The 13,109-nt window shown below is 41.2% G+C and overlaps 1 protein-coding gene across 1 annotated transcript in view; it reads right to left on the bottom strand.

The window, feature by feature from the left end:
* PRTG (protogenin) overlaps positions 1-13,109 on the bottom strand; it is a 122,755-nt gene that overhangs the window by 61,855 nt on the left and 47,791 nt on the right. The window contains exons 2-6 of the mRNA XM_019533528.1: positions 4,196-4,340; positions 2,522-2,655; positions 2,063-2,200; positions 750-908; positions 18-177 (exon numbers count right to left, since the gene is read on the bottom strand). Of these exons, the coding sequence (XP_019389073.1) occupies positions 18-177; positions 750-908; positions 2,063-2,200; positions 2,522-2,655; positions 4,196-4,340 (736 nt within the window). The remainder of the gene's footprint in view (positions 1-17; positions 178-749; positions 909-2,062; positions 2,201-2,521; positions 2,656-4,195; positions 4,341-13,109) is intronic.

Genomic DNA, 13,109 nt, shown 5'->3' with positions numbered 1-13,109 from the left:
AGCAGTAGTAGTCTCACCTGTTGTACATTTTAATTCTACCATTAGAGTGTATCCTTCTCCCATTTTTCAGCCATGATATTTTGGGTACAGGAATTCCTTCTGCCTGACAGGCAAAACGGGCTGTCCCAGCTCTGGGCCTTGTTAAACTTTCAGGCCATTCCACAAAAGAAGGGGGCGCTGCAGATAAATAATAAAATAAAAATTAAATCTACAAAAATATGGAAGTTCTCAGGGTTCAAACCAAGAAAATTTCCAATGCACAAACCCCTCTAAGGCCACAGGAAGAGCATACAACATCATATAAGTACATGTTTCATATGCACTGATATCATGCTTTTAAAAAATATATGTAAAAATTAACCATTTTCATTTCCATTAGTTCATACGTCTATAAATTAATTATTTAAAAGTCCAGTGGATAAAGTGTTGCTCTTGAAGCATTCACTTAAGTTACATTTTTGACCTTGCTAGAAAAAGACTCATTCCATAGCAAACACATCCATCCATTTCTAAGAGCAAATAAATTGTAGGAAATAACTCTTTAATCATACGTATCTGACAGTAACTCATTCAAAGTAGTCTAACAAAAAATGGCCCAAACTCAATGTTCTGTTCACCTGTGAGACCACACTGCAACCCATTAGCTACATCAACAAAATCAATGGCAGAATGAACCTGAACTCTCAGCTATAGAACAAATTTTCACACAGTAGCAGGTTTTGTCAAACTGGAATTCAAAACAAGCTCACCTAACACAGTGAGAGTTGCCATTGCAACCGTGAAGTTACGTGTGCCTGGAATAGTGGCTCGACAAACATAAACTCCTGCATGCTGCACCTTCACATCAGATATCATGAGGTTCCCATTTCCAAGGACCCGGGTATTGAAGACGTCAATAGACTTATGGTCTGTTTCAGAGAGAAAAAAGTATGGTTACAAGATTGCTCCATGGTGTATTTTTAATTTAATTTACAGACTAGATGGGCCAAAGGCTTGGGGTAATGCCCAGTAATCAAAAGACAGAAAGGGAATTCACAGGCTTCCATTTTTATTTAGTTTGCCTCAGTTGTGCTTTGCGAGGGCCCTCCAGACAGGTCTTTGATCACTTGGATAGCACGTCTAGTTTATGTTTGAAGTTTTTCCTGTTAGCTGAATTACTGCCAGTATCCCAGGCAACCTACAGGGTACACTTTGTACTTCCCGCCTTAAGTTGAGATTGAATTAATTGCTGGTAATGCCCACTTCAAATTTCACAGACAGAGAGTATTCATTTACTACTAGATTATGTTGAGAATGAAAGGATTTCTAAGCAAATGCTGTGTAGAAATCCTGGTAAATTAACTATCACATTTCCTTTTTTCTTAGGTGTATTTCTATATGCTCCCAAGCCCAGAAAGACTTCACTATTTATTTCTCTTACCCTTAGACGTATGATACACAAACAATATTTGATGACTGGTAAATCAGATCTTTGACAGTTCTGCATTTTACATTTCTTTCATGTAACACAGGCATGTGTAGAGGGAAGAAGCTATAATTCTTTTTGTAGAAAATAAAGATTTGTTACAAATTCCATCTCTTCTTCCCATTCCTCTGTTCAGGAACAGATTATGGCCAAGTGTGGCCTAAATCAGCTGTGAACGTAGGGCCAAGGCCACAATTATGTATTTATTTCTTTTTACTTGTAACCATTCAAACCAGTCGTACCCCACAGTTGATTCTACCTCCCAGTCACAGAGTCCCCAAAGGTCACAGTCCCATGCTCCTTCTCCCCAGTCCTGTACTGTCAAGTACTTACAGTACTGTAAGTGACTGAGCAGAATCAACAGTTGAAAGCAGGCAAATCCAAGAGCCAAAAAATGCCTTACAGCTTCTCTATAGCATAAGGGAAAGATGATCCAAAACGTACTTTACACCTTTGAACCCAAATCAACTTCTTCCTCCTATCAGCCTAAGAGTACACAAAGCCCCCAAACAATAACCTAATTACTGAAACCCTTTCTTTCCAGTTTCACTTCCTTTCAACAGGCTAAAGGTTGCAGGCTGTAATTTTAAGACTTACCTAACCGGCTCCAAGAGATGATTGGCTTTGGATTCCCTGTGGCAACACACTCCAAGATGACAGTTTGATGAAGGGATGCTGTAATGTTTTGGGGACCAGCTATAATGGCTGGCTTGTGGAACAGCTTCAAGTCCAAGGCTTTTAAAAGCAAAGGATTAAATAAAAAGCCAATCAGTCATGACATAAAACACAATAACTACATGCTAAGAGCAAGGCTGCTTGAAGTTCACCCTTAAAGTTAAAATTACAAATACAGACATTTTCTTTAATTGTGTCATTAGTAATTGTACACATTCAGGAAAAGAAGGAAATAGAACTGTTGCTGCTGAGGCTGATGGGTCCTTTTCAAAATAAGTCCAAAGACAGTAAGAGCTCTTTATTGAAGGTATCCCTTTGTAGACTGTTGTGGAAAAGACCATAATATTGGGGGGGAGGGGGGGATTTATATATTCTGGGTACCTGGAATAACAGTTAGTACTGCCTCAGCACTTTTACGTCTATTGGCTATAGTTGTAGCAACACATCGATAATTTCCAGCATCCCTCTGTTCAACACCATAGATCTGAAGGACTCCTGTTGGTAAAGCAGTAATTCTGTCATGGAAACAAAAAGAAACGGCATGTTTATATTTATACACATTCCTTTTTCCTCCGCTTGATTAGCAAACAGCAATTGCCATACCAGCTTGAGAACAGTGAGCGGGGGAGCCTCTAAAAACCATGTTATACACGACACATCTCCACATTTCTTACCTTCAGTAATCTATGAGGGAAATCTCTCCCTCCCCTCCCCCTGGATGAATTTACCTGCAACTAATGGTTCTGCACCCGCAAATACAACACCCTAATCCCTCATTCACCCTCCTATATTCAGTTTGGCAAGCCTTAGCAGCCAATATTTTTTAAAAATTGACTGTTTTTTGATTTGGACTTCACTTGAATAACTGCTACCTAGAGAAATACACCACATGTATTTCCCATTAACAGCATCAATCATTTCAATATTTATGCTTCTTTCTTCCCTTTTTTGCAAGCTAGGAAGAATGAGTACACTTGAGAGAAGTTATGCAGCAAGGGAGTAAGTATTTGTGAGGGACAGCCTTAAACAGGAGATGCCGTAAGTAATGTTTGCTGGAGAAAATCTAGCAGGGGGGTGGATGTGAGGCCAGTGGCACTCAGGGCCAAAGAAAACACTCTCCTGTGCTGGAGTTCCTTCTTACTAAGCATTCCAAACCAAACTTCCCCAGGCTGCTTTAATGGCAACCTAAGGTCAGCGACTATCGCACTTCATTCAACAGAGTGATTCACAAGAGAGCAGTTCTCCAAGGAACAGACCTCACTACACAATCTCTTCCTAACTGGTGTTTAGGAATCTTTGCAAACCACGCCTGGAATGGCTCAGGAGGACTTCTGTAGGTCTCTGTATACACTACAGAATTCACTGCTCTGGACAATACAACAAAAGTATGTGGTCTCTGAACTACTCCATTCACTTCTGCCCTTTGCGACGTCCAAGTCCTACTATGCCCCCATCCACATAGCGGTTTCCCCACTGTATTGTACTTAAGTATGCTATCAGCAGGCACACCTCAATCCTGCAACATTTAAAACTGATTTGGTAGTTGCAAAGACTCATTTTAGAACTCCATAGCCTCACAGACATATTAAGAATCCCATATTTAAAGAGATTCTGATAATTAGACTAAATTAGAAAAAAACCCAAAAAAACAGTTTCTGGTTATAAAGTGTATCAGTAAAAATGATTAAAAACATACAAGACTTTCTGCACCCTTACTGATATTTTGAAGGAGAAAACGACTTAAATAAGGCCTCAATTCTGAAATTACATATTTGAGTAATTTTATGTATAAAAGTAGTCCTTCTGAGTTCAACAAGACTTCCCTTATACTTAAAGTTACTCAGATAAATAAGCACCAGCAAGATTTATTTATAACTGTAAAATGGGTTATTTAATGATTCTAAACTATATCTCAAATGTTACTGGTTTAGTTGATGCTTTTTAAAATAACACTTTAAGTGTTAGGATTCCCCCCCATTCTGCAATTTGCAGATTGGCACAGATTCAAAATGTTTACAGAGAAGATATCATGCCAAAGTGTGAAAGACTACATACCTGTCCATGGCTAATGGTAAAGTTGTTCGATTTAGTTCCCATGTGATGATGGCAGGAGGGTTGGCTGTTATTTTACAGGACAATCGGGCAACGCCTCCTTCTTGGACTTCAATTGAAAGTGGTTGGACTTCAAATGCGGTAATAGCTAAAAATAAAATTTAAGTAAAATTTAAAAGGCTGAATGAAAACAAGTTAAAACAAAAGAACTGCCCTAGAAGCCAGCAAGGAGAAACATGTTCTGAAGGCCATAGTTATAGATCAACTTGCACAAAAATTACACAGAACAGTCTGTTTCCTGACATTTAAAGATGCAAACTTTGATACAAAGGCCTCGACGATAGCAAAACTGCATAGGTTTAATTAATCATGTATTTAGAATAATTCAGTTAAACCAGTGCATGACTGACATGACTGTTGTTGTTGAGCTTAGTATGATTTAAGACAGGTTCGCTGGCTTCAACTTAATTATGTTAAAAATGGAAAAAGCCAAATTAAAATAAGTCAGTGTTAAATCTTCAAACAGATTTAAGGATATCACTACACAAAACGGGTTTGCATTCAACTAAAAAGTTAGATGCGACACCTGATCCTGTGAACCTTGCTGAAAGTAAAGCCCACTTATCACAGAGGGAGCTTTACAAAGCTACATTTAGTTCCTCCCAGCTAAGTCTTGCTGTTTAACAATAGTATTTACCTTCCTCACTCAGGTCTGGAAAAACACTCCTAGAGTTGCACCAGTTAATACTTTAATGGAAAAACAAAACAAAAAGGAAAGCACTGTAAAGAACTGTGAACCTTCATCTCAGCCATCTGAGTTAGAATGTATGTGGTATGATTTCTATTGTTACTTTTACCCATGAGAGCTTCCCAATATAATTTCACACTTTAACAGCTGAACAGAGTGAAACAAAAATGAACTGCATAAAGTAAAAGATAAATGAACAACTTCCAATTAACAAACACCTACAAAACCAATCAACAGTTTGATTCTCTTGCTCAGGAAATGAAAGCTGGGAAGAAAAGAAAAAGCAGAGCTTCTAAACTATTAATTTATTTACTGATATTTGTGGCAAAAAAAAATAACAACATATAATAGAACAAGAATACCCATCTGGGCGAGCCATACTATTCAGTTCATTTTTTAAAATTTAATTAAAAAACACAAGATTTTCCCCCTTTGTGTAAGTCACATAAAATATTGTCATAGACTATCCAAAGTCACTGACCTATTTTGTTAGACTGAACTTTGTGTATTAAAAGACCTGCCATAAGTTATTGATTCCTTAGTGGAGTACAGACACATCTTTCTCTTACAAAGAGTACTCTTCTCAGATTTTCAGAATTCTTGTGCATTTCCTAGTATAGAATAATGTGATTTCATAATTAAGACTCTAGTAAATGGCAAGCCATAGCTCTGGAAAATAAGGTCTGGCTTACATCCAGCTTTGGTATCAGTACCATTGTTTTGGTTAGTGTGTGTTGGGATGGGAAGTGAGGCAGGGTAGTTTTTTATAGTTTCAGTTTTTTTCTTCCAGTATAAGTATGAACACAACATTATCAATATAAAAGGTGCCTTAACCAATACAGTTATTCCACTTTCCATGTAGGAGTAAGCTATCCTGGTATAAATGCTTCCATACTATGTGGGCTGTATACCTTTACCATAAAGACTTATAACTTAGCACAGTGATTCTCAGCCAGGGTGCCCCAACAGCTTGGGGTGCTGTGTTTTTCAAGGGTGCCATGGGGTGCAAGCTATTATGTGTGCAAACATGATTCACATTATAAACCCAGAGATTTCACACAAGAATTCATAGCGTTCAAAGATTCTGACCTGTTGCAGTCTTTTGAAGTTCTTTATAACAAAAGAATTGGCTTATTTTTTTTTTTAGTCAAAAAGCAAGTGAAAATGAAGAACTGGCATTTTCTAAAAAGATGATGATTTCCAAACCATCATCCTAGTCATGGTACTCCTGATTAACACTGGCAACAATGAAAAGTGGGACAATCAAACTTACAAGAACTGTTTAACCCCTCTCGATAAAGCCTTTTTATTTCCAGAAAACCAAATATAAAACCTCCTCCCCCCAATAATTAGGCATCTGAATATGGAATTGTTTCTCTGAATATGGAAGCTCAGCTTCATAAAAGACTGAGGACCAGTCAGTTATACCTCTACCTATGACATACAGGTTAGTATACTTACATGAGCATCTTCTAGATCTGTTTTGCTTTGATTCCCCCATGGAGCCAATAAGACAGGAACACCCACTCTTTTCTCTCTCCTTTGATACCCCCAAGGGTGTGCAACTCATCAGGCCCTGCAGGCCAGATAAAGGTCACAGGGTCAGGTATGGACCAACCCCCTGTGCCAATGACAGCATCCCTAGCACCAGGGTCCAGCCCCCATGACACATACAGCATGCTGGGCTGGGGCAGCTGGGTGCCCACCAGCTGGATCGTATGGCTCCACGAGCCAGAGCTGGGCTGCAGGCTGTATATTTGACACTCCTCTCTACTCCAAAGGCTTGACTTAACAGGATACATTCCTTTAGCTCCCCATGGGAGCTAACACCACCTCTGCTCAACCCACCAGATCCAGTCCAGGAGGAATCCAACCCAGGGAGTTAAATGACTTTAACTTATCTGCTTTAAAGGGTAAAACTCAAAAACACTTTGGTCTGCACAGGAACTGCAGAATCATGCCCATAATTTCCTGGTATTTTTGACACTACGTAGTAGAACACTCTCAGGTTCTTTATACTCAATATTTAGGTTTTGTCAAGGAAAAAAATTGCAGCCTTCTAATCCTAATTTTTAAATAAATACTTTAGTGATTTTTTAAAAATTCTAGTGACTGCAGTTTATTATATTCCCTGGCAACCCATACATTACAACTACTGAATGAAAACTAGAATAGAAACTTGGCAAGAGAAACTGAAAAAAAGGAAAAGTAACATGTAAAAACTACTAAAACTGTATGAACAGCTTGTACAGCTATGCAGCTAATACTTGCATTTAATTAATCTAAGGCAAGGTTGTCCAACAGGGCCATGTGAAATTTTGCCAGCTGATTCGTTTTGACACTGTTTTGACTCATTTTGAGCTCAAAATAGCAAAATTGAAACAAAGGACTTCAAAACAGCCTCAAAACTAAATGAAACTAGGCCAGTCGAAACGTTTTAAAATGTTTTGAATTTCGAAGCAGCCAGCCAGGTGGTGGGAGACAGGGGAGAGCCAGGGCTGCAGACCCATGTCACTCAGCCCGGTGGGGAGTGCAGCCATGGCTTTCCCCCCCTCCTGCCACCAGGCTGTGCTCTATGAGGCTGGTGGAGCCAATTGGAGCACAGTGCCAGCTCTGCCTGTCTCCCACCGCTGCGCTGAGCTCCAATCGGCTCTGCCAGCCCCGTGCATCTCAGCCCAAGGTGGAAGGCGGGCAGAGCCGGCACCTCCCACCACCGGGCTGGGTTCCACAGGGTTGCGAGCTGCTGGGAGCTGAGCCTGGTGGCAAGAGGCGCTTCTCCCCCCACCGGGCTCAGCTCCCCACGGATGCGAGCCGCTGGGAATTGAAGGGGAGCACCTCCTACTTCTGGGCTCAGTTCCCAGCAGCTCACAGTACTGTGGAACTCAGCTGGGCTGGAGGAAGCGCCTCCTTCAGCCCGACTGAGTTCCCAGCCCTTCTCAGCACTGGGGAATCCAGCTGGGCTGGAGGAAACACATGACTAATTTGCGGCATGCCTGCCAAAAAGTTTGGCTACCAGTTATAAGGCCTGCCAGTAACTGAAGCAGAGATTTTTTTTTCTTAGCATTTTCACCCTGTGTCTTTTAAAATAAAGTTATTTCCTGGTGAATGAGGTCCCATAGGTTGTCTATACATGTGCTCTGGGGTGAAGGGGAGGGTTGCTTTAAGTAGAGTGGTTCTGAGATCTGCTCTAATAAAAGCACTCATTGTGTCATGTGTGTCCAGCATCCCGCACTTTAAAATGGCAGCAGGGATGCTTTAACTAAAGCTTTGACAAGCTTTAGTTGAAGTGCAGCCACTTTAAAACATGGGGATGCTGAACACATATGACATGGAGGCTGCTGGAGCGTGCTAATTAGCACACTCCAGCAGACCTGCAGCAGATTCCATTATCGAGTCTGCTCCAACACGTGCTAATTAGAACATATTGGAGCAAAGGTCCATCAAGTGTATAGGTACCCACAGATACTAGAAATGATTGCTGCACCAAATAAAAATCCAAGACAGCGTTTTCAGCATAGCGGCCTACTTTATAAATGTTACAAGGTTGGTTTTAGAAAATGCTTGTCTTTGTCCTCCAATCAGATCACAATTTATAAACTGTTCTTCACAGCTCCATATCCACTCCTTCAACATCTTGTTACTTAAAGCAAATCTTTAGTTTCTTAATTCTGACTTTATTTGTGCCAGTAAAATCAGTTTTTACAAGTCCGCTGCTGTCTTGTGAAACCTGACCTCTTTTTAACATGCTTGTTTTCATGGCAAGTGCTGATACCAACTCTGAATCCCAAGAACAAGTAATTAAAGCAGTGCTGTTAAGAGGCCAGAGCCCTATAAAATGGATAAGAAACAAAGTCTCAAGAGACGTGCATTGTTCTTGAAAACTACCCTGCAAAACGCAATAAATGTAAGTGCCTTTTTATTTGAGCTTTCCTCCTCCTCTTTAGTCTGTGTAATCATTTTGTTTCCAGGTTTACAGCCAAAAGAAAATAACTAGCATTACGCTAAGAAGCCAGCTACCACTATTCTTAACTGTAAAATACAGTACACTGATCATAAAGCAATAAAGAGATAGTTACTAATTAGATTCAGTTTTGCTGGGAACTTGTGTCCTTATAGTTTCTTTTGAACAACAGTATTGATGATTCTATAAAACCATGCATATATCCACATTTTTAATCTTAACACTGCACAGGGGGATGAGAGCCTAGCCCTGCGAAGTGCAGAGCACCCTTCCCTACAATTTATGGGAAACGGAGATTTAGAAACTTACAGAAACAGAACGAAGAAAAACAAAGGATCATTTGATGACATACTCTGAGCCAGTACCATCAAATAAAATTGTCACTATTGTTCAATGTCCAGTGTAAGTTGTCACTGCATAAATGTTGATGGAAGCTTCATACACATTCCTGAGGGTAACGGTGTTTGTTAAAATAAAATATAAGCATGCATTCTTTTTCGATAACAGATTATATTGTAGAAGCAAAGGTTGAAACTTTCAGCTCTAAATATTGCTGTAGATTAAATTCTAACAGGTATGTAAAATTTTAGTCATCAAAATTACATTAGAAAACCTTTCATACTATGAGATGGTTAAGTCTTTTAAGCTACTTCTCATCTTAATCACTTCCACTCTTTTAAACATACCAACCTCTTATTTAGTAATCTAACTTCTGCATTTCCAAAATAGGTAGAGGTGACTTAAGGCATTTTCTTAAGTACTGTATGTCAAAAGCTATGGCAGGTCAGTGGCCACCCTGCAGGCTCCATACCATTAAGTGGTTTTGTGGAATGAGCACATACTTGAGTGACAAAAGACATTTCTACAGCCTACATGCTTACCACTATTAAACCCCTCTAGTTTTAGCGTGTAGATCAGCTGGCATTAGCCAAACCTGAACTGGGAGTATATAACAGAAGGGGATAGCAGAATAAAACCCAGAGAACTTGAATTATTCTCTAACTTGAAATTTCAATGAAGAATCAGGTTTCACTTAACCCGGCTATAACAGATATGCAAATTCCCGACAAGGGATGCCAGCCTCTTAAGTACTTCTCAAAAGATAAGGGCTAAATCAGAGATGAGCTGCTCAGGTGGAAAGAACAAGCGTTTGAAGAGCTTCTGTTAATGGCATTGAGAATGATCAAAAACCCTAACCCTTCAAATGAAAAAAATACAGTTCAATTTTTTATTCTTAGGAGAAGAGATTTCACCAGGGAGAAGGAGTTCATCCATCAAGAAATTCCCAGGTATTTCAGATTTAGAAGAATAAATGCACTAAGTTAGGCTTTATATTACCGTATTTTCTCACATCCTACATGCACCTCCAAAATTGGGTGCATATTTAAAAAAGAGAAGCTGATTTTTCTTCACTGGAATAGAGGCAGGATACAGCAACCAAGGGTGATAGAGGCTGGAAGACAGAAGGGCAGCCCAAAGACTTTGGTGGCAACTGGAGCAAAGTGGACAGTAGTGCCAAGACCAAGAGTCCGGGGGGTGCAGGTTAATTCCTCAGAGGCCACCAGTTTGATGGCCCTGGTATAGTATATAGCAGTGGTCTCCAAAGTGAGGTGTGCGCACCCCAGGGTATGCGCAAGATGATCCATTGGGGTGCAGGAAGAAAATATTAGAACTTCTATTTATATTTACTTTTTATCTAAAAAAATAAGAAAAAAAATTAAGCTTTACTAATATTTAATATACGAATTGACACTGGTGCCCTCACTCAGTCCATATGTCAGACGGTCACGGTACGCAAGGTATCCTGAGGGAAGAGTGGGAGTTCCACAACGCGGAGGGGTTGACAGTGGCGCCCTCACTCATTTGTTCACTTTCAGTGTATTGCGACATATATTGGGGGTGTGTGCTCAAAAATGTTTTACTGATAGGGGTGCGCAATCAAAAAAGTTTGGAGACCACTGGTATATAGCATATACTATTATAATAGCAGGGGTTGACAACCTATGGTCCACACGCTGGATCTGGTCTGCAAAGGTCCAATCTGGCATGGGAGAAATAGGTGGCACAGAGCGGGCTCTGTTGCCCACCCATCTCCTCCATTACGGAGCTCTGCCACATCTGCGCTTACCTTTGCTGTAGAAGGATTGGGAATCTGCAGTGAGAGCAAGCACAAGCAACTGACTGCTCTGGGGGATGGAAACTTGCAGCCTGCAGTAGAGGCTGTGAAACAAAAGGTGGCCTGCATGGGCAAAAGACTGTCAAACCCTTAAAGAGAGTATACTATAAGTACTTTACAGTAAAGTAAGTATTTTAGCACTAAAGCCCCAATCCTGAAAACACACATTTCACTTTACAAACACAGTAAGACTCATTAGCTTCAATAAGACTGCTTGAATCCTTAAGGCTAAACACATTCCATGTTCTTTCAAATACAAGATGCACTTGGATTTAAGTCAGACCCAAACTTCCTGACACTTAATTTAAGAAAAACATAAAATATCAAATAAAGGTACAGTAAAATCCCTGATATCCAGCATGAGTGGGGAAGGAGGGGTGCTGGTAACGTAAAAATGCCAGTTTCCACCCAGATGTGGAGTGGGGGTGGGGGGTGGCGAAGCTGTACCTGGACCGGGGGGGGCATACCCCGAGCAGCGGCAGCACAGCATGGCGGGTGGCAGTGTGCAAGTTCCCTCCCTACCCTTCCCCACCATGTCCAATTGGCCAGCCAGAAATTCTGGTTGGTAGTGTCCCAGTTAGTAAAATCCCAGATAACAGGGATTTCACTGTACACTAACAATGATACAGACTCTATAGAATATAACATTTTTAGATTTTTGTTTCTTTTTTTTTTTTTTTTATTGCTTTAAACTCAAATTTACAATGCAGGCCAACTTCAGAAAAAATACCTGGTTTTGAAAAGTCTTATATTCAAAGGAACTCAGCATGCAAGCTTTTAAAGAACTGAGGCCTAAAATTAATTAACCTATCTATACCACTTTTAACAAACTAAAAATGTACTTGTTAGTAAGATAATGCACAGGCATTTCATACAATCTCTAAACTGAACCACCTTGTAAAACAGGCTCAAACTAACTGGAAATCAGGGCTATAGGGGTAAAGGGTAAAGCTGAAATAATGAATGGCCCTTCAAGTCCAAATCACACCCAACCTTTCTCCTAGGAGATCTGACCCTAATGTAACAATCTGGAAAGCTGCAAGAAATTTCAGTGCTTTTCTTGCAGTTTGATAAGCAGGGAACTTGTTTTTCCCCTGATAAAAAAAAAATAATAGAAGATTCTCTGATATAAAGAGCAAATTCTCCAATAAAAAACCCATAATCTGTGATTAAAATGAAAGGCCTATAAATGCACGCATCAGTTAAACACAATCTTTTCTTGATATACTTACAACTTTAAAGTAATTTGGAAGCCTACTAGGACCTCAATCACTATAACAAAATAAATTCTAAATACCTATACATTTTGGTATTTCATTTTTATTTTTTATCATGGAAAATCAGAGTTCCCCCTGCCCCCTTACCTAACAGAACGCAGGCCCAGGCCCCTCACTCCCAAGCCACAGCCCCTTAGCCCTGCAGGTGCCCCACCCCACAGCCCCTGCCTCTGCTTGTGCCCCCCACACAGCCATGCTGGTACCCCTCACTCCCCCCCCCAGCTCCCCAGTACTGCTGGTGTCCCTTGTTCCCCATCCACAGCTCCCTGCCCCACAGCCCTGCTGGACGGGGCCCTCAGCTGCCAGAGCTACGGGGCCAGGAACCCAGGTCCGCAGCCCCCTGCCCCCCGCAGGAGTGTCAAAGCCCTGGTTGCTGCCTGCAGGAGGCAGCAGCTGCTGCAATGGAGTGGAGCAACACCCCCACTGCTGCCAGCTCAGGTTGGGGGGTTGGGCCAGCTCCCCACAGCTGCACACACTCCTGGGGGGGACAAGGGGGACCCATGACCCCAGATTTGTGCATGGGGCAGGGGCAGACACAACTCGGCACCACTGCCCCTGCTGCTGCGGAGTGGGCAGGGGGCACCTTACCAGGGCAGTGCAGACCTCACAATGACAAAGAGCTTCCCTGTGCAGCCCTGCTCTGCCAGGTTGCACCTGCTGGGCTGCAGAGGCCCTGGGGGAGGGCAGTAGGGCAGGAAAACTAAGCTTGCAGCAGACAGCCTGTACCTGCCTCATGCACAGATCTGAGTGGTACG

This window comes from Crocodylus porosus, unplaced genomic scaffold (genome assembly GCF_001723895.1).
Source record: "Crocodylus porosus isolate Cpor-Errol unplaced genomic scaffold, CroPor_comp1, whole genome shotgun sequence".
Taxonomy (NCBI): domain Eukaryota; kingdom Metazoa; phylum Chordata; order Crocodylia; family Crocodylidae; genus Crocodylus; species Crocodylus porosus.
This window is presented reverse-complemented; position numbering and strand designations above follow the sequence as displayed.